Source organism: Melopsittacus undulatus, chromosome Z, assembly GCF_012275295.1.
Source record: "Melopsittacus undulatus isolate bMelUnd1 chromosome Z, bMelUnd1.mat.Z, whole genome shotgun sequence".
NCBI classification, from domain to species: Eukaryota; Metazoa; Chordata; class Aves; order Psittaciformes; family Psittaculidae; genus Melopsittacus; species Melopsittacus undulatus.
This window is the reverse complement of record NC_047557.1, coordinates 24863404-24888049: the sequence shown is the minus strand read 5'-3', so window position 1 is coordinate 24888049 and position 24646 is coordinate 24863404. Positions and strand designations below refer to the sequence as shown.

Genomic DNA, 24646 nt, shown 5'->3' with positions numbered 1-24646 from the left:
AGAATGTATTATAAGGTTTCCTTCACACTGTTAAATGTAAACTGTTTATACTGCTAGTGTACTATTAGGATAGTGAAACATGAAATATCAATTTACTTTTGTGAAGTTTCTGTACCATGACTTGTTCTTGGGCATGGGATGATGAAGAAAGAAACAAAGCATGAAGAAGTGGCAAGGTTTGACACTGGATTAAAATATCAATAGTTTCTTGAAACTTAACTCTTCCATGTGCAGCTTGCACTTTTGGAGGAGGTCTTTGGGGAATTTACCTGTTTGATTTATATTAAGTGTTTACTGAACATGTGCGAATTGCAGTTTCAGATGTTTAATCTGGTGGGATGTAGTGCCTTCATGTGCAGGCTTTTGTCTTTTTGAAGTGTCAGGTCCTGATCTAAAAGCCTGAAACCTAACAGTTAACAGGGAGGAAAAAAAAAACCCTATTTTTTAAAAGATACTCATTGCTGGCCAAATACTTCTTTTTTCTTTCCCCTCCCAGTTTTGTTCTCAAAAGGTAGGCTTTGTCAGAAATTTCTCCCCAGAAATGCTCATGAGGACATACTGAGAGCAAAATTGAAACAGCAACCTCTCCAGAACTCGTTTATGGAAAGTGGAGTGGATGGTTTGGTCAAGAAATCAAAAAACTCAGATCAACAAACATACTTTTGGGCATTTTTTTTTAGTGTGCATTTTGCTTAATTTTCTAAGCCAGTTGTGTGGTCTTAGGAAGTACTCAGCAGTGAGTAGGAAGTACAACTCTTACATTAAAAAAACCCAAATAACAAAACAAACAAAAACCAAAGAACAGACTAAACTAACCAAGCAATCAAAACAGCCCCAGACGTCAGGATGAATTCTTACTGAAAAGTGTACAATTAGTGTTACTCATATATAGAAAATGCTAATATGAAGTGGGTATTGGGAATAAGTTGTGTTAATCAATAGAGAGCTTAACTTGAGATGAAAAGTTTATCCTTTTCATAAAACAAAGCCTTTTAGTAGGAGTGGTAGGGATAAGAAATCGTAGTTGGTTAAGACTGACTTGATTAAGAATCTCCTGAATTCCCCAGGGTGGATATACCAGTCTGGATTCACTTCTGGTAGACCTCTGGCTTCTGCTTCTATTCTGTATACAGTCAGAGTTATTTTAAGGAAGTTAGGAGGATAAGGTTGGGGTTGTGCTTCTCTTGCTTTCTGAGAAGTTCCCTCCAAGCACAAAAAGCAACAGGGAAAATGTATAGCTAGGTGTTTATGGAACAGTAAATGATGAAGATATTTGCAACGTGAAGACTAATTGATGTCAGTGACTGGTAGAGCAGAGCAGATAAACTTACTTGTGGGGATCTTGAAATAAAAAGGGATTGTATTGTGGCAGAGCTGAAGGGAGGTAAGCCAGTGACTGATGAGGGAGGTGGTGGGGTTGGTACAATGAATTGATAATATGAAGAGCCTTTATCTGCTAAGATGCTTTGTGATGAGGAGAACTGTTTTCTCAGTTTGGATTTCAAGTACTCCACTCCTTAAGAGTTCTTAATACAGAACTAAGGTAAAAAACAAAGATTCCTACAGTCATTCTTAGTAGCTTAATCTTAGGGAGCTACATAATTAATGCCGTATTTCCATGTTTTATTTTTCTAATTTCATTCACTACAAATGATTAAACATCTTCTTTCCAAAATCCTTTTTTGCATTCATAGTATATTGTTTCTCCTTAGCCTCTTTTTCTTAGGACTAACCAGGTGTACCTGCCAGTATACTCACATTTTTGGTGCTGTTCTGTAAATTCCATGGAAATCTAAAAAAAAAAAAAAACAACAACAAACTTCTGAGTGCAGCATTTCAATTTTCCCCTGTTCCTTTTTCCAACAGGTTGTTTTTGTTCTATTTAGATGATGTGATTTTTATTTGAAATTCTTGTTTGCAATTGTGAATGTGTTGTAAAACCAGTGCAATCTCTATACAGATCAGTGTTTAGAGTGTTTATAAACTGTTTCTTGACCTCTGCAATAAGATGTTGCTTTTACTTCCCTACTAGTCATTGGGAGCAAACTGAGAAATCCTGAAGTAATTTAAATGTTCTGTGCAGAACACTGGTGTCACCTAGTTCCACTTAGGGGAAAAAACCAAGCACATATTATCATTGTTATATTTTTAGCCTTTTTTTTTCTCTCTCTCTTTCATTACATGTTATTTGTGCAAATGATAAATGCTTTTGCCTTTTTGATAGAAGAAAGGGTGTACCTCAAAAGTGAAAAATTTTTAGCAACTTGGACAACAGTTTGGAGGGGGCGAGTCCTAGTTCACTACTTTGTTTATATCGGTCAGAACTAATGACTTAAATGTAGCGAATGTGTTTTAAAGAATATTACTGTGTTCTGTATGCTATCAAAGCATCTCAGTCCTGGTGGAACAATGTTGGACCTATTCCTGGTGAACAGTAATAAAAAGAATTGCTATAGATGTGTCTACTTCTTCAGTCTTTTATTTGCTAATCTCTTGTGTATTAATGAAAACTGGTAGCTTATGACTAGTTTTGGTCTCCTAGACAACAGAGGTCCCTGTTCCCTTAATTTGTTTTTCAAAAAGCTGTAAAAACTTGCATAGAACGGATTCTTCTGCTCCATTTTAAACATTCTCACTTGTAATTAATTGTGTTTGAGCACCCTCTGTGATGATGACTGGGTATTCAGTTAATTTTGTCTGTATCTGAGTGAGGTGAGCATAATTTGTTAACTTGGCACAGGAGGCATTTTTAATAGTTCTGTAGATGTTCTTGGCAATGTGAGATAAAACATGTTGCATTTTCTAATTTTGTGTGTGGTTTTGGTGGTTTTTTTTCTTTGCCAACTGACTTTTTTCTGTTCTTGATGTTAATACTGGGGTGCTTCTTGAACCTGACTCCTAGTGATTCTGAGTGTTATGACATTATAGGAGAGAGACTACAAGAAACAGTTAAAATGATAGTTTATAAGGAAATCATTTAATTAAGTTTTGCTGGTTTCTTAAAACTCCAGTCTCCTGAACTAATTCAGATCTTGAAAATGTCATCTGAAGTGAATGTGTGTGCCTAAAATACGTCAATAGCTACAGTAGCTGGGCATGAATAATGGCCTGTTTTTAAATTCTGTTCTGAGATTGCTACCACTAATAATATTAAATAAAAAGAAACTCAGGGGGCTGAAGTGGCAGGAGGTCGGGTGAGATAAAGCTGGAGAAGGAAGTGTGAATTGGAGAGAGAGAACAAGGAGCTGGACAAGATGGGAATTACAGGAATCAGCACTCAAAGTAGCAAGAGCTGGAACTGGCCGGGTGGCTGAGGAAAATCAGGTTGTGGCAAGGAGTTAGTGGGAGGGCAGCTCCAATTTGGGCAGAAGTATTGGTCCACCAGAACATAGCTTTCCTCAGCCAATTGCTACATTCGGTGACTGACTTTAGCCTATTTAAAGCATGTCCCAGAAATTCCCAATCTTCAGTATTTGCAGAGGATAACCTGATTTTTAATCATGGAAATCATGCAGCAGGTTGAGGTCTCTGGATATTTGATAGTTCCAGCCATGCTGCTTATTTGTGTTGGTGTCCCTGTATTATCAGCTCTTAGAACTTGTCTTTGTGGCTTTTTTTTTTTCTTTCCCTGCTACTGAATATTAACTCCCCTACATCCCCAAACTAAAAAATAGTGCATTTTAATTTTATTAACTGAGTGGAATATCAAACATGGAAAAATAAGTTGTGCCAGCCTAGATTTAATTATTCTTGTACAGTATTACAGGTTTTACTAAAATATACCTGGTAATGCAACATAGAAATTTGATAGCATTCATATAAATGCCACTTTTTCTCTGGGTATGTGGTCCTGCGCAACATTTATTGTATGTGTTCATTATTCAAACCCTGATTAACTCTCAGTTCAATGGTCTACTGTTCAGCAGTGAGTTTGAGTGCTGCACAGTTCTGCCTCACTGTATTTAGGTTAGTTGGCATTTGTCCTGTTTTTAAAATGAGATGCAGTCAGTGTAAGGTAAATGATTCAAAGTAATTCTTTGTATTCCTTGGGATGTCAGGTCTAATGTCTTAAGAAATCCTGTAAGAAGTGTTTTGAAATATGAAGTGCAGCTCCTGTTGGCATCAGTTGTTCAATGCTCTGTAGGTATTCAGTACAGTTTGAAGTCTAGTAGCCTACTCCTGGGTACCCAGACTATGAAGAGCTTGTTTCTTGCTACGCTGAGGATAGTTCTAGCAGTAGAGAAGATCATAGTGAGTGAATATAAGAGAGATATTTACCTCCAGACTAATACTTATGCCTTTCAGCTATGAGATTATACTTCTTTTCTTGTGATGTCTGGTTTAGTTTTCCATGAGTCTCTCTGAATGTGAAAGAAATCAGGCCATGAACTTCTGTTAAGTGCAGGCTGTGTAACAGGTTTTCTTAGAGCAGAATTTGAATGCTACTTGCCATGGTGGGGTTCAGTTTGTGTATTTTAGTGTTTGGGGTTTTTTTAGGTAATGATTTTTTTCTTAAATAGAGCTGGTGTTGAATATACTCTTGAGACATTCAGTTTTTGGTTGGTTTTTTTTTCAGAGCTTTGGCAAACAATAGCAATATTTGGCAGAAGTATAGTAATTGTAATTCAAAATAGGATGGACTTTGGTAGAGGGCTTCTCACTCTACTTGCTCTATGTATTTAAGCATACAACTTATTTCTAGTACTAAGACTTTTGATGTAGTCAGCTTGTTTGGCTCAGCATATGTTTCCTGTTATTTGTCAGTGTTAGAATATCACAATAGCTGCGCGAAGAGATCTGAGAAATTTTCCCTCCCCTTCTGCCCCTCCCCTCTAATTCTTCTCTAAAATATTTAGAGAAAAAAGGCTTTCTTTCATCAGGTTTTTATTGTTGTTTGCGTATTGTATTTCTAAATATAGATTGTGCTTCTGAATTTGACTTAACCACTCTTTCCTTGCTTTTTTGGAAATCTGCTGCTGTTCAGTGGCTGTCCCATGAGTCTGATATTCTGGTTATTCAGATAATTGCATTTATTGTCCTTCATGGACACAGTTGAGCTGAGTTATTTGGTTAGTACAGCACTCTACAAACAGAAGTTTATTGCTGAAGTGTACTTTTAAAGGAGCTATTTTAACTTAAAGTAGCTGCTAATTGAGTGCTGTTTGAGTTTCAGTAATGTAGGCATGTTGTTCCACTAAGTGGCTCATGGTTAGCTATCACTAATTTCATATGTGTCTGTACTTGAGCATTTTTGTTTGGAAGAGTGAATAACATGGCAGCATTTGTGAAATGGGTACCACACTGAAAGCATGAACAAAAAATTGCAGTATTTTGTACAGTGCAAATTCACATTAATATGTAAAGGGTAGAATAAGTGTACTGGGTCTGGCAAGGATGGAGTTAATTTTTTTATATAGCAGTCTGTGTGGCTCTGTGTTCCAGATTTGTGACCAAAATACTGCTGATAAGGCAGTGTTTCAGCTATTACTGAACTGTGCTTGCACAGCATCAAGGCCTTCTCTTTTTTGCGCATTGGTTCCCCCTGGGAGTAGGCTGGGGTTGGGCAAGAGGTATGGAGGGGACACAGGCAGGACAGCTGACTTACGATTCTCTGCCCTGTTCTGCTGGAGAGGGTAGTGAAAAAAGCAGACATTAAGAAATCCCGTTCTTACTGCTTTCAAGACTAAGCTGGAACTGTAACAGATTCTGATTCTAAGGATCTAGATTTTAATGTTCAGTATCTTAATAATTTGTATGCTTATTTAAATGTAGATTAAATCACTATTTTTATGAGACAAATATTTCATGTAGAGGTTTTAAAGGAAATATGAATGTAAATGTATATAAGTGTAAATATTTATTTTCTTCCCAGTCTTTATCAACCCCAGTTTCTTTCTAATATTAAACTAGACTGTTAGAATGAAGAATATATGTATATCTATACATAACAGCCTGTGTAGTTCACTGGAGGAAAAACATACTATTTTATTCATTTTACCAATTCAGTAAAAGCTGAACTAACTATAGGTGCTTTTGGTACTGTGGGACACTGTTTCTTCAACTTCATTTTTTTTAAATGCTTTTCCTGTGCCTGAAGGTGTTTGAGGTTTTTTTTGGGTAGGGAAAGCCAAGAGCTACAGAAAGCTCTTTTTTTCTGTTGCACTTTTTGGATGTATAGTTGTGACATCCACTGCTAAACTTAGGATAATTTTCTTCCCTTCTTTATTGAGAGCTTTTTTCCTTATAAATCAAATGTACCACAGGTAGTTTCTTTCAGATGGTGTTAATCTAGGTTTATAAGAAACTTAAACTGATGTCATCTTGAAGACAGAAAGAGGTGGATGTTTACAGGCTTCTTCACTGAAAACAAACCTTTTTTTAGGGTGAAACAAATGCTGAGTTTTATACAATATAATAATGCAAGTGTCAACTTGTTGTTTGCATACCTGTGCATACATTTACGTAACTGTTTTCTCTTCTAGGATCCTTCTGTTACACAAGTGACAAGAAATGTTCCTCCAGGGCTAGATGAGTACAATCCTTTTTCTGATTCAAGAACAGTAAGCACATTTACTTATTAATCAAGCTGTTAACACTTTTAGGTAAGATTTGTGAAGTATTGTTCTCAGAGTTTTGGACTGACATTGTGAAAGGTGATGGGCTAGCTAGAGGTGATGGAATATGCGCAAGGATAGATAGTCCCATGAAGTATTTGGAGGATTAAATGGGTAAGTTGACTTAAGTGAGCTTTGACCAGTTAAGGAACACTGGCTTTCAGAAAGGGGGGCAAAACAGAAATGTTTTTTTTTTTTACCCTGTTGAGTAAGACTTTTTATAGTCTGTCCTTATGCTTTTCTGAATTCTTCTTGCTTTAAAGCTCGTGAGTATAGCACACCTCCTCAGTGTCTTGCTTTTGATTTCCTTTTCACTTAATGAAAGAAGGTAGTGTTCAGAATGAGGAAAAAAATTGCATTTAAATAACAAGTCCACAAGCTATGTTCACTTGTGCTGTAGAAAAAGGAGTAATTTATGTTCAAGCAACATGGTTGGGTTTTGGCTCTTATTTGTATAGATTTAGTTTACCTTGTGCTTATTTTCATCCACAGGAGAGGGGGATTGGGGGCAGGGTGTGGGAGGGACATAGGGAATAGGGTATAACAATATTTTTCAGTGATTACTTTTGTTAGTAAAGATCTTGTGCAAATGTCTGGATGGTTTATGTCTCTCAGTGTAACTTATAAACTTTCAAACAGTTTTTTCAAATGTAGTCTTATTTCCTATGGCAAGTCTGATAGAGCTGGTAAGGAAATGTTGGTATTTGGAACTTTGCAATTGTTACAGATGGCATGGCACACTTCACTCTAAAGAGAGAAGCAGCAGTGTGTTTATAAAACAGCGATTTAACAGTTTGATAGTAAACGTGACAGTGGTTTAACAAAATACAATAGCAAGGTAAATGTGTTTATTTACTGCATAGAAGTCAGGATTAGACAAAACTGCCCCTTATGTTGAGTCATGTGGTTCAGAAGGGACCCCCTTGGTTAGTGTATTTCTTCAGGAGGAGCAGATGCATCCAGACTTAGTCCCAGACGTCATCAGCAATTTATATCTAAAGGATTATATATGCACAATCAATCCTTAGTATCACTTAGCTAAGATTTCAAAGTTTACCATGCTGTTAATTACTCAGTGCAAATCTCTTGCAGCAAGGAATCTCTCAACCCAGAGGAGTTAACCTTGAGATGTGTCTCTGATCAAAGAGAGATCCTGGCCTGCAGCCAGCTGCCATGCAGGAAGGCTCAGCAGGCCCTGGGCTGTCCACTGTTTATGGAGTGAGCTAATTGATTCATACACATCTACATGCCAACTACTGAAGTTAGTTTCTTCCAAATTTGAGCTGGACCTAAACCAGCACTGTGGTTAGGTGGTTGCACTACTTAAATTAGCCCTTGGCTATTGTGTTATCTCTCTCCCCCAAATACAATTTGAGTTATGCAGCTGTCACAACCAGAAGCATCCATTAGACTGCCACTGGAGGTTATCACTTAACCTGGATCACAGAAAACAAAGATCAGGTTGGGGCAGCAGGTGTAGAGCACTCAGTCACAGCAATGCAACAGTAGTGGTTCATACAATGTTAAAATGGTACACTGGAACAAGCTTGGTTTTGATGAGTTGTGGATTATCTGTTTAAGGCAGAGTATTTTCAGCTAGCAAGAATATTAAAACAAGTCTTCAATTTTTTTTTTCTCTGAACTCACAATATCAGATATTATCTTTCTGAAGCTTGAAGAGTTTAAAAAATGCTTTGTATTGACCTAAGTTAGAAAGACAGTAGGTCTTGTTTTAAAAAAACCCAACACAACAATCTAGAGCTACTCTGACATTTTTTAATTACTTATGCAGTTATTTTAACATGCAGCTCCGTGGAAAGACGAAAATTGAGTACTGACTTTGAACAGTCAGCTGTGCATGTATAAAACATTCTAATTGCTCATTACAGATGTCACTCATATAGAAAAATTGGGAAGACGGGGAAGTCTTTTAAGTCTATGTTCAGATCTACTGTATACGTGCTATATTCATGCACTGTGGTTCAATTAATAATTTATGAGAGGTTACTGAATTAATAAAAACTGTCTACTGTATGAGTTCTCCATAGAGGAAAAGAGCTTTCACAGGTTTTCCTGCAGAAGGCAAGGCTGAAAGAGTAAAATATATGTTCAGCTAAGAGTGCAATAATCATCTAACCATTAGATGATACTCTTCTTCCTCTGTTTCTTGTGGATGCTGAATATGTGGGTATTTATTCTGTAATTATATGTATTTGCAGCAGTGTGCCTGAGGCACCTGAGGATATGCTCACAATTCCGTGTAATCTGCTCTCTTTTCCTACCAGCTTTGTGTGCAAGAGAAGGGCATACTATGCATGTAGAAATAAAAGTATGTGACAGGACTAAGGGAAGAGACAGTGGAAGTGAATGCCTTTAAGGGTTGGATAAACAGAGATAGAAACAGAGTCTGTGAATTTTAGACTTGGAGGATTGCAATGTCTTATCAGTGTAGGGATAGAAATTACTCTGCATTTTGTGTCTTGCTCAGAGCAAAAGCACCCAAATAGTTTCTGGGGACTTTGATTTGCTGCTGTTCATTTTTCTACATTTGTGGTGAAGCTGAGTCATCTGGAACAATTTTGTGCAGGTAATCCCACTTTAAATGTCTGGAAACCACAGTGGTGTGAGTGAGCAGAAAGGATGCAAGCTGGTGGTAGCAAAATATGTCCTGAAGACTTTTACGCTCTTAGTTTGAGAATTACTGGTCTGTAAGACTTCAAATTATATTTGTTTCATTACAAGTAATAATGTGTAGTTGTAGTTTGTAAGAAAGCTAAGAATGGTATGCTTCAATTGGAAATCCAAATTTCTAGTGGTAATGGTAAGATGGTACGTTGCCTTCTATAGCATTAATGCAACAATAACCTTCTTTCCGCCTTCCTTTCAAATTCAAGTTGCTGAAGAGTGCTGGACTGCAAAAATATTTCTTCTTTGAGAAAACACTGACATTTGTTATTTTAGCTTAGTTGTGCTTTACTTTTGCCAAGGGAGATGCTTCCTACCAGTTCTTGGTTAGATAGGGCAGGCAAAAAAAAATTCTACTTTTTCTCAGTACTCCTTATTTGAGTACTGAGAAAATATTTCAGTGTATTCACCTTTTATCAGTCAAATTATATCCTTCACATCTGCACTGGGAAGTTTGATAGGAAATTAACATGTAAGATGTAATGGGGAAAGTGAATAGATGTAGGAGATAATAGGTGTCAAGCATTGTGACCTTGACATCTAACAAGAGAAATGAGGAGTATTCTTGGTATAAATGTCAGATTAAATATCACTGCTGCATCTTCAGTGGTTTTGTCTCCAGCTCTAACAGTCGCCATGGAGATTACTTTGTGTCTTTTTTCGTGTTTCTGAAATTAAGAAGGAACAGATGAGATTAGACAATATTTCTGCTTTATTGTTTAATGAAAATACATTTAAAGAAGGCTTTTACTCTCTCCCTGGTTCTGCAAGTTTTGCTAATGCATGTTGAACTCCTTCGAGCACTGTGTATGTGTGTGTAACATGAATAGACACAATAATGCATATAGCAGTAATTTTCAAATTGCTGCATTAAAATTTTTGAAAATTATTGGTAGAGTTGAGGTAGTTTTAAGAGACATTTCAGTGTTTTGGGTTTGTTTTTTTCTTCTTTTTTTCCTATTAAATTCCTGGGTAGCTCCTCTCTTTGTCTTGCATTCAAACACAGTGAAGTATTTATAAGAAACCAGACTGATCATCCATACCTGGTTTCTTGATGGAAATAGGTAGTCAGCTGAGTGTTAAGAAAAGTAAGATAGAAAATTATTAAAGCATGAACTGGAACGTACCTCAGCTGGCTTCATAACAGAGAAAGGAAAAGTGGCAGCTCTCACACTCACTGGAAAGGAGCAGTGGGGTATGACTCTGTGTATCTGTGTTCTGTGTAAATCTGATAGTTTTACGTTGGGGTGTTGTTCAAGGTGTTCTGTGACAGCTTGTGTAGCTGGCCATTGTAGTGCCCTTGTATGTGCAGGTGTGCGTGTATTTGTGTGCATCCCTGAGATACACACTAAGTATGCTACTAGCTGAACCTGGAAACGGGAAACATATAGCTGTCTTCAGCAGCCTGAAATGGATAGCCTTCAGAGAGTCTCAGGAGAGCTGGACTGGGCTCCAGCAGTCAGAAGGGAGGAGTCCCCAGGTCTCAGAGCATCTCAGAAGTGATGGGCTTTGTAATATCCCTTAACAGCTTTTGTCCCCCGCCCTTCTTTCTTAGGCTTCCAGAATTCACAGCCTCTGCTACAAATTCTTCCAGGGGCACAGGCTTCTATGTAGGCAGCAGACCTTTTGCACAACTATCATTATGTGCACAGTAGACAGCAAGTCTTAACACTGTATAGATGATCAGTTAGTATATAATGGAATATAATGTAGAAATCTGAATCAGAAGAATCTTGTACATAATTAGTACCTTATATTAATGTCGTGTGTGCTGTTGGTTGACATCTTCATTTCTGTAGCTCGTGAGCTTTCTGATAGGTTTCTTTATTCATAAGCATATATACATGTATCAGTCATTAGCAGCACTGTAGGCTGTTTGGAAAAAGCATCTTTCAAATATACTTTGGATTCATTATTCGGATATATTCTAGTCTGATAATCCACCTTTTTACACTATTACAGGTAGTATTACTATTACTTTTTTTAGAGTATTATGGAGGGCTGCTGTAGTACTTGTAGGAAACAATGAACAGTCCTGGTTATTAGTCTGGCAGGCAGCTGCTTATCAGTTATGCTTTCAAAGCTATTGTTACCTTTTTTTTCTTTTCTTTTTGGCTTTTTTAGCATTGCCGTGGTCTACAATGCATAATGCATTAGAGTTTTTATTCAGTAGCTTTTTGTTATTGTGGTGCAGGTTTTCTGCCTTATGTTTGAAGTAGAAAATGGTTATCTAGTTTTTGTAGGAGTTCTTGTACAGGCATTTTTCATTACCACAGTATACTCCAACATAAGGAATTAATTAACAGTCTTTATTAACTGTCTTTAACCAGCTTTCGAGAATCATAGGATCATTTAGGTTGAAAAGACCTTAAGAAGTATGAAGTCCACTTAACGGTTAACCTAGCAGTGTCAAGTCCACCACTAAATCATGTTCCTAAGCACCACATCTACAGGTCTTTTAAATACCTCAGGGGTGGTGACTCAACTTCTTCCCTGGGCAGCCTGTTTCAGTGCTTGACCACCCTTTTGGTGAAGAAATTTTTCCTAAAACCAATTAAAACCTCCCCTGGTGTAACTCCTCTGGCCCTATCACTTAAGAAAGGAGACTGACCACTACCCTGCTACAGCTTCCTCTGAAGTAGTTGGAGAGAGTGATAAGGTCCCTTCTGAGCCTCCTTTTCTCCATGCTAAGCCACCCCATTTTCCCTCAGCCATTCCTCATCGGACTTGTGCTCCAGGCCCTTCACAAGTTCCTCAAGGTCTGTCTTGTTCTGAGGGGCCCAGAACTGACCACAGGATTTGAGGTGCAGCTTCACTGTCCTGGGTAGAGGGGGATGATGGCTGCACTGGCCCTCCTGGCCACACTATTGCTGATACAGACCAGGATGCTGTTGACATTCTTAGCTACCTGGGCATAAGCTGGCTCATGTTCAACTGGCTGTTGACCAACACATACAGGTCATTTTCTGTCTACTCTTCCCCGAGCCTATAATGTTGCAATGAGGTTGTTGTGACCCAAGAACAGGACTTGGCATTTAACCTTCAGTTGTTTTCATTACATAGTACCAAGTAATCTTTCTTAGGATGAAAAACTTAAATCATCAAACATTTGAGAAATGAGATCTCTCTGGTATGAACTGATGTATAAAGTGGAAAGATAAATTTGAAATGCTGAATCAGGTGATGTTGCTGAGAATGTACTGCAATATCACACACAGAGATGGAGTTTATTCAAGCACAGGTTTTCTCCTCAGTGTACTGCATTCATGCATTTCAAAAGATGATTATAAAACGTGTAGATAACCTGCACCAAGTCATAATTTGCCAAGTGTGAGTGGTTACTCCTGCATTGTTTTAAGGTGTTTTAGTATTGAAAACATCACATTTCTCATTGTATTTTTGTTCTTAATTTCAGTCTTACTGGGAACAAATGTCTCTCTGCCTTAAAAAATCACAGAGTGGGAAAGTCTTGCATGTTGCAAGTTCTACACAGAGAAAGAATTGTAGTTTCCCAGAATGTATTTAAGAATAAAATAACATCATAGTAGTGCTGTACAGATCTGCTTTGGTAAAGTTCAGTTGATAACTTCAATCCAGGTAATTTTTTTTCCTTGGTTGGTAGCTACTGATTAGCATTGAGCATGATAGATGTGGGGAAAGTCAAAGATGATGACAATAAGGGATGGGAATGAGAGAATTTTTTTTTAAAAAAAAAAGGGTGGGGAAAAAATGAAGAAGAACCCAAGCTACTGAAGTGTTGTAAGCTGTATAGGTGATAACCAAGTGAATGAATTGCCAGTGGTACTTGAAACTGAATACGAGGGTACATGCTGGCAGAGTAGTTGAGCAGTAGATTATAGATCTTGAATTGGAACATTTAATATTGTACATTGTTTCTGTAGTTAGCTAGGTGATATATGCCTTTTGTTAAGTAGAAAGCCCTGAAAGACACCAGTAGAAAGTTCTGGAAGACATTACTAATAAACGGCATTACGTTTCAGAATATTAATAAATCAGTGTTAAATCCTGCAGTTCTCTTAAACAGTAACTGCCCTTTCATATTCACATCTGAATAAAGTCAAAATCCTGTTTGCTTTCTATTGATCCATAATATTCCATGTGTGTTTATAGCAAGTTGTGCAGTGTAAAACCAAATAAGTAGAACACTGCACCAGAGAATACCTGTTACCTTCTTTTTCCTAAAAAGTTACCTTCTTTATAACCTTCCTAAAGGTTATAATATTGCAAGCAGCACTCCAGATTTTCAGTTTGTCAGTAATGCTTTCTTTAAAACAATCGTATCGGTTCTTACAGAGTTAATGAAAAGATGTTTATTAGACTAGGAAACTGTCTCCTTATAATTGTGTCTTGTTTTCTTAGCCTCCTCCAGGAAATGTGAAAATGCCTAATGTACCCAGTACCCAGCCAGCAATAATGAAACCAACAGAAGAACCACCTGCTTACACACAAATTGCAAAGGTTTGTCTGCAACTTCAGGCAGTAGGTTCCATTTAATTATAAGTATTTAAATATACTTCTGAAATAATGTATTTATTTCTGGAATAAGGTATTCCTAATGATTTATGAAAATTAATACTGCCTTTAATCAGTTAATGCATAAATTTCTGCAATATTAGGCCACTTTTCATCCATAGCTGGAGATGCTTAATTATAGAAAACAGACTTGGAATTTTTATTTTGTGTTTGTATTTTTAATCGATATCTAACAATGCTTGTTTTGTTCAGGAGCATGCCTTGGCCCAGGCAGAACTGCTAAAGCGTCAAGAAGAACTGGAAAGAAAAGCAGCTGAATTAGATCGCAGAGAAAGGGAAATGCAGAGTCTCAATCAGCAGGGGGGTATGCATAAAAAAAATTCTTCTTTGAGTTGCAGATACTTAACATTTTCTTAGAAACTGTTTCAGTATTACAGAGACATTTTGAAACAGGTCAAAGAGGAGGGTTTATAATCTTTTCAGGAAAAGAAAGTTTATCTCCCTTGAGACAGTGCATACAGTGAATAAAACCTGTCCTGTCCTGTAGATTTTCACTGTTAAAATTTTAAGTTTGGCCTTAAGGTATTATTCTCTTGCTACCAGCTGTTTTTATTCTAGGTTATTATCTAAGTATACAATTAAACAGAAATGGAGCATTTAGAGAAGTAGTAAAAGTAAATTCATAAGTATTTATAGATGTAGGAGAACTTACCTGTTTTAAAAATTTTCTTTTTATCATCTCTTGCTATGTTACAAACAATATTCTATGCAAACAGCAGAAAGATCTATTATTAATTTTCATTTTTTCAAGACACTTTGGAACCCACAGTTAAGATCAGTAATTTCACTTTGCTGCAAATTGTGTACTGTACAAAACTGTTTTGTACAGCAGTTCCACAAATGAGAAGATTTACATCTCCTTAATTGAAGATACTCTGCTAAAAGTAGATCTGTGGGAATATTCACTTTCAAAAGGAAGAACTTCATTCTAAAGTTAGGAAAAAAGCTTAAACATAACACTGTGTGCCAGGTTGACTTTGTGTGGTCTTTTCACTTGTATCTAGAATACTGACTGTTTTATTTCCACATGTGCTGGTGTTTTTTAAATATGCATTGGTGCAATTCCAGATAACATAATTGCTTAGTAATTCAAAGTCTTGTGACAAGTAGAGTGTTTCAGTTGGAGGGGGCCTACAATGATCATTTAGCCCATCTGCATGACCACTTCAAGGCTGACCAAAAGTTACAGCATGTTATGAAGGGCGTTGTCAAAATGACTCTTAAACACCAGCAGGCTTGGGTCATTGACCACCTCTCTAGGAAGCCTGTTAAAGGGTTTGACCACCCTCTCAGTAAAGAAATGCTTCTCAATGTTCCATCTAAACCTCCCATAGTGTAGCATTGAACCATTTCCATACATCCTATCACTGGATACCTGGGAGAAAAGCTCAGCACTTCCCTCTCCACTTTCCGTCCTCAGGAAGCTGTAGAGAGCAGTTGTATATGCCAGTCATTTGCTATGATCTGGGAATGGGAAATAGCTGTTCTTCTGAGGAAAAGAATCACAGTGATTTTGTTCCTTCGTTAAGACATTTTTATTTTCTTCATATTTGTTCTTTCCAGTATCTCTATTAAATCTCTGTACCCCTTCTCCCAGATAGTGGATATTTTTGTTGTGGTGTTGTTTTTGGGTTGTTTTTTTTTTCCCCTTATTTCCTTCTCCATCTATTGTCTTTCATCTAATTTCGCTAACTTAACAATGATGGTCTGGGTTGATTGCTTTTCTCTTCCTGGCTTTAGGGACAGTTTTGTTCATCTATATCTTAGAGAACCTAACCTGTTTATTAGGTTGCAGTTGTTCACATCAAAATGCTTGAAGAATCCATGAAGAATCTAAAGGATTCTTTAAGAAGGCTGAGCAGAAAAAAAGAGGGATTTTCAAGTATTATAGAAGATGCTTTCTTTTTTTTTACCAAATGACTGTAAAAGATGCTGCAAATCAGGAATCTTCTATTGCGACTTAGAAGAAAACACTTTAGAGTTGTCTTGATTGGAGGACAGGGTCTTTTGCAATATCCTAGCTATTTGCATTCAATTTAAGATACTGGCTGCCATCTAGGAAACTGTCATGCATAGCTAACTACAGTGCAAAGATCTTCAGGCTCAGCCTTTGATCTTCCTACTCAGGTCCTGTGCAGCATTACATTTGAGCTAGTTAAGTTGTGCTGTTTTGTAATTCAGCTAGTTCATTTGGGCGTGCCTGAAAATCCCTCTCTGTGCTTGCACAAAGCTTGTGTGGGGTTGTCTGCATGTATAGTGTAGACATGCCATTAAAGTTATGTTAATGCACCTCTCAGTGGTTATGTGTGTTGAATAAAATAACTGAGCTAGCTTTTTGCTTATCAAGCTGCAGTCTTCAAATATGAATATCCAGAACATATTTCGAAAAAGCCTCTTGGTTTTTGATCTCAGACTGTCTCACCAAGCTGTCTTAGTTGAAAATTTTGAAACCTGTGCCAGAGCAGTGGAAAGCGCTTAAAATTAAATTCTTAAATAACATCTTGAATTATTACAAGATACCTGAATTTTTCCATAACTCTGTCTTTGAACTATTAGTACCGGTAGAAAGAACCTCATAATGTGGTAATGAAGATCTGAATTATTATCAGGTGTTTTTTTGCATAAGAAATCCCAAAGTAATGTGAATGGGAATGTTACTTGATTACCTTCAGTATGCTCCCTCTCCCAATCTCCTGCTCTGAAAAGCCTGGTAAAAATTTCAGTAGAACAGGCAGAGAAGTTAACAGATATGTACTACTTTGGACCTGTTTGGACAAGACTACCAGCTTCATCTTGTCTGAGTGGGGAAACAAAACATATGTAAGCTTTGCAAGTTTTCTGTTCTTATCAGATGAACTGCTAATAAAGGTAAGGTTGAAGGTAGCAGTTGCAAGCAAAACTTGTCAGAATTTCATGTAAAGATTAGCCTTTAGCTTAGTCTCTAGTTCAACGCCATTTTTGAACATGGTAATTAATGTATTTCTTGCATCCAGAATTTGAAATGCTAGGGTAAAGGTATGTTGCAGTTATCTCAGTTGAATCTCTGAGTCTGCTTCTATTTGACGAAGTGCCTGTGAGCAGATCAGTGTACAGGAAATTCAAGTGTCTGATACCATGTCCTTTATGGTGTTCTTACTCAGTCACACAAGTGTATACAGTTGTAATAAATACAGTGCTGTGGGGCATCTTCTTGAAATGAAGAGTAGTTTAGACCATTTCAAGAGCTGCCTTTCTTGAGGCTTTTGGGCTTTTAGATGAAGTTTTAACTGTAAGCTATATCGAGACCTAATTCAAAGTGTTGGAAGGGGACTGTAGTGATAGGACAAGGGGAAATGGGTTCAAACATAAAGAAGGGAATTTTAAGTTAGATATGAGGAAGAAGTTCTTTACTGTTAGGGTGATGAGGCCCTGGAATGGGTTGTCCAAGGAAGTTGTGAATGTGCCATCCCTGGTAGTGTTCAAGGCCAGGCTGAATTGAGTCTTGGGTGATGTGGTTTAGTGCGAGGTGTCCCTGTCCATGGCAGGGGGGTTGGAACTTGAAGGCCCTTTCCACCCTAACCTTTTCTATGATTCTAAAGAGCCTGGTGTTAAAAATTCAAAGATTTTGAGAAGAATGATATTTTTCAGTCCCCAGTCTTTGTATTCAGCAAAGAATTGTGGGTATTGTGGAACTGGAGGGAAATGTGTATTGAGACAAGGAGGGTTTTGGTAGCCCAGGTTATCCAAATGCTTGTAAACTTGTGCATGAAACAGTTTGAACAAGTTCAAATGCATATCTCTGGTATATAAAAATTAAAACTGTATTATAAGGCTGGTTTTTTGTTTTGTTTTTTTTTTTTCTTTTTTGCAGGTAGAAAAAATAACTGGCCACCTCTTCCTGAGAATTTTCCAGTAGGTCCTTGTTTCTACCAGGACTTTTCTGTAGACATTCCTGTAGAGTTCCAGAAGACAGTAAAGGTTATGTACTATTTGTGGATGTGTAAGTATTTTCTTTTTTTTTTTTTTTGTCAGAAAACCAGAAGTGCCTATTCAGATTTGATGATACATGCCTGCTGCTTTGGCTTTTGTAACATCTGTAGTGAGAAGTTATTTTAAATTCAGCAGCCAAATGTTGAAATAAAATATTTTTGTTAGTTTCAATTTTACAAGTATTGTATTATTTCATAGAAAGTTCCACAGAAAAAAAGGAGGAAATTATCCTAAGACATTTTGGTTCCAGTATATTGCAGTTTTCTAGTTTAAGTATCTCTGTTATTGTAAAATAGCTTTGACCATTTATTAGCTTTGAAATAATTCTACTAATTCTAACAATTCTAAGTTTTTTAAATCAGCTTATATATTAAGAAACATAATTCACTGTCAGTGTTAACAGACTTGTGACTTTAAGTATTGTAATATCCCTTTGCTTTAATATACGTACTTGCGTATTGTTTAATATAGATTTTTGTCTGTATTGGACACTTAGTATTATTTTAGTCTATTTAAAAAAATAGTGCAGAATAAATCAGCTGACCAATCAGTCCATGTTAAACTATCCTTTGCACACCAAGAATGCTCTACATCATCTTTGTGGCGTTAATTTTGTCCTCATTCAGGTACTGTGTTTTGACTGGCGAAATGCTGGATGAACCAAACATACAAGTGCCACAATATTTATTTCTGTTGCCTTCTCCACTGTGATGAGAACCTAATAATTACTCTGAAACTGAGGAGATTCCAAAGATTTAGGTGGTTTGATGTGTTTAATATATTATTATAGTGCTAAGGGAATATGAATTTAAGAGCTTTTCTGTATTTTTTTCAAGGCTTAAGATTTAGTTAAATTTCCATAAATTTATCTGGGAATCTGGTAATCTTATTACTGTGATTGAACCACATAATTGATACACATAAATGAGCAGTCAGCACCGAATAAAGCTAATTCCACTTAATCATAATCCATAGCTGTCCATATTCATTGCTGGGTCATTAATCTTAAAATAAGTAACTAAATCCACTGTAGAATATATGACTCTCATAAATCTGACAGACATGGAAGACTTACATGAAATCCAAGATCAGATACTCCAGAATTTTAGGATAGTTATGAATTCTGGTCGTTTGCAAGACTGAGTTCTGAAAGTGCTGTATGTTTCAAACACAAGGTGAAGTTGGGCGGTGAGAATTGGAATATTAATGCTGTTTTTCTTTCTCCTTATGGCAATATATAGAGAAAGCAGCAACATTATAATATTTCAAAATATGTATGAGTTGTGCTTTTATAATAATGTGACACATTTTCTTCCAGATAGCCTGAGATTGTTTTTAATTGAGTCCTCTTAGTCTTTTCCTTCTTTAGCTCTACTACTCTCTGAGTTGGAGATTAATCAGGAATGAAGGAGAAGGGCATAATGAAGGAAAAGACAAAATCTTCAGGCTAAAAAAATGTTCAGTCCAGGATTCCATGTGTTAGGGCTGCCTGTTAAATCAGTCCTTGAGTTAACTTTTCCAGGATTGTACCTATTTGGTTTGCCTCATTTTTCTTTAGTGTGGCTATGCTTCCTCAGTGGAGGCACTTACTACCAGCCTGTTTCTGCTTGCTGTTCTGTCCTGTATTTTATTTCCTCCCCCAGAACTTCATAAGTCTTGTAAAGCCTAGGGGTTCTGTGAACATAAACATATTTGTGTAAATCTAGTACTGAGTGCTCAGCACTTTGTAATGTAGGTTAGTTTTCCTCTTTTAACAATCACAGGAACAAACCTCTCTGTTTCAGTATTGTATTTTCATATTAGCAGCAGTTTTTGTTTTTTATTATTGGTCTGTGTCTCTGAGGAAACTTTTTTGCCTGTTTCAGTTACATATGTTCTTCATCTCATGAGAAAACAATATATGTGTCAGGATTGCATGAGTTCATCCATCTTTTCTCTACTTGTATCAGAAATCAGTTTTCCGATTCCTTGATGTAGTTTTATCTTTGCACTTCACCATTGCTGTTTCTTCCCCTGGGAGAACTTTTTTTATTTTTCATTTTACTGGCTGAGTGATCTCATGTTGAATTTGTAAACTGCAGCAATCAATTAGCAATGGATTTTCTCAGCTGCTATGGAGCTTTTCTATTCTATCTTTAGTGACCCTTGCTGTTTAAGGCTTTCAGATAGAATGACTGTTTTCGTGGCTTTTTAGCACTGAGCACTACTTTTTAGATATTCCTGTGCTGTTAATAGTGTCTCTTGATCAGTATCTAATACCAAATATTTTTTTCCTCAAAAGCTTGTGTTTTCTAGTGATTTTGCCTGCAGGTTGATAGTGCATATAAAATGAGCAGTACCGGTTCTCGAAGAATATTTCTTATTTGAAATAACAAACTGAAGAGCTGCTTAATTTCATGAAAGCTTTGTGGTATTTGGGTTTGTCACTTTATATAGGTTATGAATGTTTCGATTTTCTATGAAAAGAACTTTTTATAAGTTTTCAAAGACCAGTGACTTAAAATTGTGGATTCTGGTAGAAAAACAATACCATAAAGTGCCAACTTCTATGGTATTTTTTCTGTTTAGGACACTTTCATCTATCCTTCTGACTGAGGATACGATCAATAGCACATGTATCAATCTGTGCTGATGTTTGTTCTGCCTGTTCTTGAGGACAGACACTTTACCTCCATGCCCATTCTAGTGTGTTGCTGTCTTTTATTGTTAAAAGCTATTTCCCAGTATATAATTTAATTCTCCTTTCTGTGTTTGATCTTCTGTGTGGTGTCCACAGTTGTTATGGAGAATGCATACATCCCCATTAGTCATCTCCTTTTGGCTAAATTAGCATAGTTTACTCAGCCTTTCTTTGTAGGTTATGTTTTCTAGAGGTCTGATCGCTTGGTTGATGTCTTAGAGATTCATTCTGTATTATTATGGATCTGTTAGTGTGTAGAGTCAAGAAATATGGACCTTTTGCAGTATTTTAACTGAAGTCCTAATGTAGTGTGTAGGGAAGAAAAACCACCTTCATGTTTTTGATAGCATTTGTTTATGTTACGGGTTGAGCTAGGCCAAATGTTTCTGAATTTTTTTTTTGTAAGGTGTGTTTGCACATGTTTTGCTCACCCCAACTCCAAAAAGAGCACAACAGACAAGGAGCTACATTTGAAGGCATTCTGAGCTCCAAGGTTGTATTTAATCAGCCTTTACCAGCTTTGTCCACACTTGCTGATTGCCTTGTGGCTTCAAAACCCTTCCTTTTGTAGGCATCGCATTTGCCTTACTGCAGTCTATTACAGAGCGACAATGCAGCTGAATCCTGGGAAGAAGCGCATTCTTTTGTCATGTCAGGTCCTCCTCAGTGAGGACTTTGGTTTCCCTGGAATACAATCAGTAAAACATTACTGAAATGAAGCCCGTCCAAAAAAAACCTTATCTTCATATCATCCCAAATGGGACTGCAAAATAATAAACTCAAGAACATAGATGCTGAATCATAGGATCATAGAATAGTTAGGGTTGGAAAGGACCTCAAGATCATCTAGTTCCAACCCCCCTGCCATGGGCAGGGACACCTCAATCTAGACCGTATCACTCAAGGCTTCATCCAACCTGGCCGTGAACACTGCCAGGGATGGAGCATTCAGAACCTCCCTGGGCAACCCATTCCAGTACCTCACCACCCTCACAGTAAAGAATTTCTTCCTTATGTCCAATCTAAACCTCTGCTGTTTAAGTTTCAACCCGTTACCCCTCGTCCTATCCCTACAGTCCCTCATGAATAGTCCCTCCCCAGCATCCCTGTAGGCCCCCTTCAGATACTGGAAGGCTGCTATGAGGTCTCCATGCAGCCTTCTCCAGGCTGAACAGCCCCAACTTTCTCAGCCTGTCTTCATATGGGAGGTGCTCCAGCTAAACAAGGAGAAGGATTTCTTAGGTCGCTTCCCACTAAGTACTGTGTTGGTATAGCTGTGAAGTTTTTGTCATACAGACATCACATGTTGCAGACTTCTGCTAAAGCCTTAGGTCATTTCAGCCCCCAGGTGGTCAATTGTCTTAAGATAACCTGTGTCATAGTTTAATGATACAGGTAGATGAAAGGTACCTAAAACCCTTATCCTGAACATAAAAACACCTGTCCATACAACAGCAGAGCTTGTCTAGGTCACTTAGGGAAGGTGCTGGCTCAAAGAACAAATGCATTTCTGTACTTTGCAGCAGCCAGAGAGACAGGCAAGTGGAGAGAAGAGAGAATTATCAATGAAGTCCCGTGTTTTCATATGCAGCTTGCTAATACTTGGGTTTTTTTATACCTGAGATTCTCTGTGACAGAAGTGAAGTAGACCCCTGTGTTGCTGGTTTTATTGTGCTAAGAGGTATCAATAATGGGTGTGACATTTCAACCCTCTTCTGCAGTGTTGTTTTTTTTTTTAAACTTCTCCTGTTACCACAATTGCAATTACAAAAAAAAAAAAAAAAAACGGGTAGTAATTTAGGAAAGTTCAGACTCTACCAGAGTGTGAATGTTTTTAGTAATCTCAGGGCTCTCCCTGTCTTCTAGTATTGACTAGAAAATCAAAAAATACCCCTTTGGAAGCTTTCTCATATTTGTCAAAGGAAGGCAGGAATTTGGGTTTGTATCCTTTGTTGTGCTTTATGGGGCATAAACACAAGTTCTGAAATGAGTGGTTTTGCTGACCTAGTGTAATAATGCTGAGATATGTAGATGCATTAAATGCCTTTAAGTTAAAAGTACTATTTTATGTTCCCCGTGATTCTTAAAGGAAAATGATTTGTCTGAGGGAAATGTTTCGAGTTTCATTAGCCTTTCATGCAATAATGAGGGCATTTTGCTTTAAGAGTTTTCCTGCTTAAGTTAATTTAGGGCTTATTTAAGTACTAGTTAAGAGGGCAGCAAAGAGTTTGAAGAGCCTTTTATTCGGAATCTTCTTCCAGTTCTTCTGTTAACCTTACCTTCTAGTAGAATAAGATGTTTCCCTGAACATAAATAAAAAAAATCATTGCTGCAGGGAGCATCTTGTGCAGTCTGTTATACATACTCATACTTTATCATGGTCCACAAGGACAGAAAATGTCCTTTAAGGTGGCAGAATCACTGCTGAACCACTGGTTATTGCTGAATAAAGGCAGAAATTTATGTTAATTTTTTAAGTCTGGCAGAGCCAACTTCTGTGCCAGGTAGCATGAAGGTAGTAGGTGTAATGTTTCTTAATACTACTGTATCTTTCTCTGATCTAATAACTAAATATATTTGAAGTAAACTGTGAAGTTGTAATGCCAATGCATTTTTTTGGGTAGAAATTCAGTAATTAACCTGTAACAAAGTCTGCCAATGGGAAGATGCTAGTATTGAGCTAAGAATGGAGCACCAAAATGGCAGATGTTTAAGACATCTACCAATACCCATATTAATAAATATTTTAATATGCAATATGTCTGAAAGCATCTGTGACAGCTTCTTGCAGATTTTTTTTTTTTTTTTACTGAGAAACACTTTTACTGGGTGGGGTTTTATTTTTGCTTTATTACATGGAAGACAAAAGAGCTTTCCATTTAAAGATTTTTTTTTAATTTTTATTTTCAAATTAGAATGCATGCAATGGTAAATACATGATGCATTTTATATAATTTATAAACTTTCTCTCAAAAAATATTCAGTAGTCTGTTAAATATCTGTATCCTGTTATTGCTGTAGAAACAGTATAAATTGCTGCAGCTATGTTAATTTTGGGTCTGAAAATGTTTTATTTTTATGACATGATTTCTTCCTTCACCATATACCTGTTAGTACTTGAATTTTCGCATTCAGTACTTTTCAGTTGTGAATCCATGGTTTACCTGAAAGTTACAAAACTATATAAAAGTCAGCTTATTGATAGGAGTATTGAGAGGGTATAGATTTATTGTTTAAATCTGATGATTTGTTTAAAAATGCTCAGTTTAGGGTTACTTTAACAGTTGCGAAAGTTTATTGTATAAACATAACTAAATTAAGATTAATTTGCTTTTGCTTCTACAGTCCATACAGTGACACTGTTTCTTAATATCTTTGGATGTTTGGCCTGGTTTTATGTTGATTCTACGCGAGGAGTTGATTTTGGATTGAGTATTCTCTGGTTCTTGCTTTTTACCCCTTGTTCTTTTGTCTGCTGGTACAGACCACTTTATGGAGCTTTCAGGTAACAACTTTAGCTTGACTTAGAATACTTAAAAACTTGTCAACATGCATTAGCATTCCAGAATTTGTTTGATGATCATTATGATAATACTTTAATATGCTTTCATTAGAAGCAAGTAATGTGTTTGCCGTTAATTCAGTTGTTCTGTTTGAAACATAGATGGTGATAGTTAAGAATGTAAGGGAACATCCATTAAAGTATTTATAGCTTCTACCATTGACAAAATATTTGTAGGAAATATTTAACTTCATATTTCGGTGATAACAGTTTTAAGGAAAATTCTCATTAAATCTCTTACCACTTCACACCAAGAATTTGAGTAGGTTAATAGTTAAGAGAGTCATAAATTTTTGGCTTCCTGAGCAAATTGCATAAAACTTTACACTTAAAAATCTTACATTGAGTGACCTACAGTGTCTAACTGAAGTAGACTGAGATTCCTAAGAAGGAGTAGAGCAGGTATAATCATACTACTAATACTAATTTTTCCTAGCTTTTAGCAGTCTTTACATGTTTCACAAGCGTGAGGTTTTGTAGTTGTATGTTTAAGAAAAGAATGGTGGGTTTGCATGCAAAATTAAACTTTTTTTCCTTTTCTTTATTGAATATAAGCTTGTAGAGATTCTAAATCCTATACTC

The 24646-nt window shown here is 36.8% G+C and overlaps 1 protein-coding gene across 1 annotated transcript in view; it reads left to right on the top strand.

Annotated features, from left to right (window-relative positions):
- SCAMP1 (secretory carrier membrane protein 1) overlaps positions 1-24646 on the top strand; it is a 40405-nt gene that overhangs the window by 7741 nt on the left and 8018 nt on the right. The window contains exons 2-6 of the mRNA XM_005142000.3: positions 6483-6560; positions 13680-13778; positions 14046-14157; positions 17704-17832; positions 23848-24007. Of these exons, the coding sequence (XP_005142057.2) occupies positions 6483-6560; positions 13680-13778; positions 14046-14157; positions 17704-17832; positions 23848-24007 (578 nt within the window). The remainder of the gene's footprint in view (positions 1-6482; positions 6561-13679; positions 13779-14045; positions 14158-17703; positions 17833-23847; positions 24008-24646) is intronic.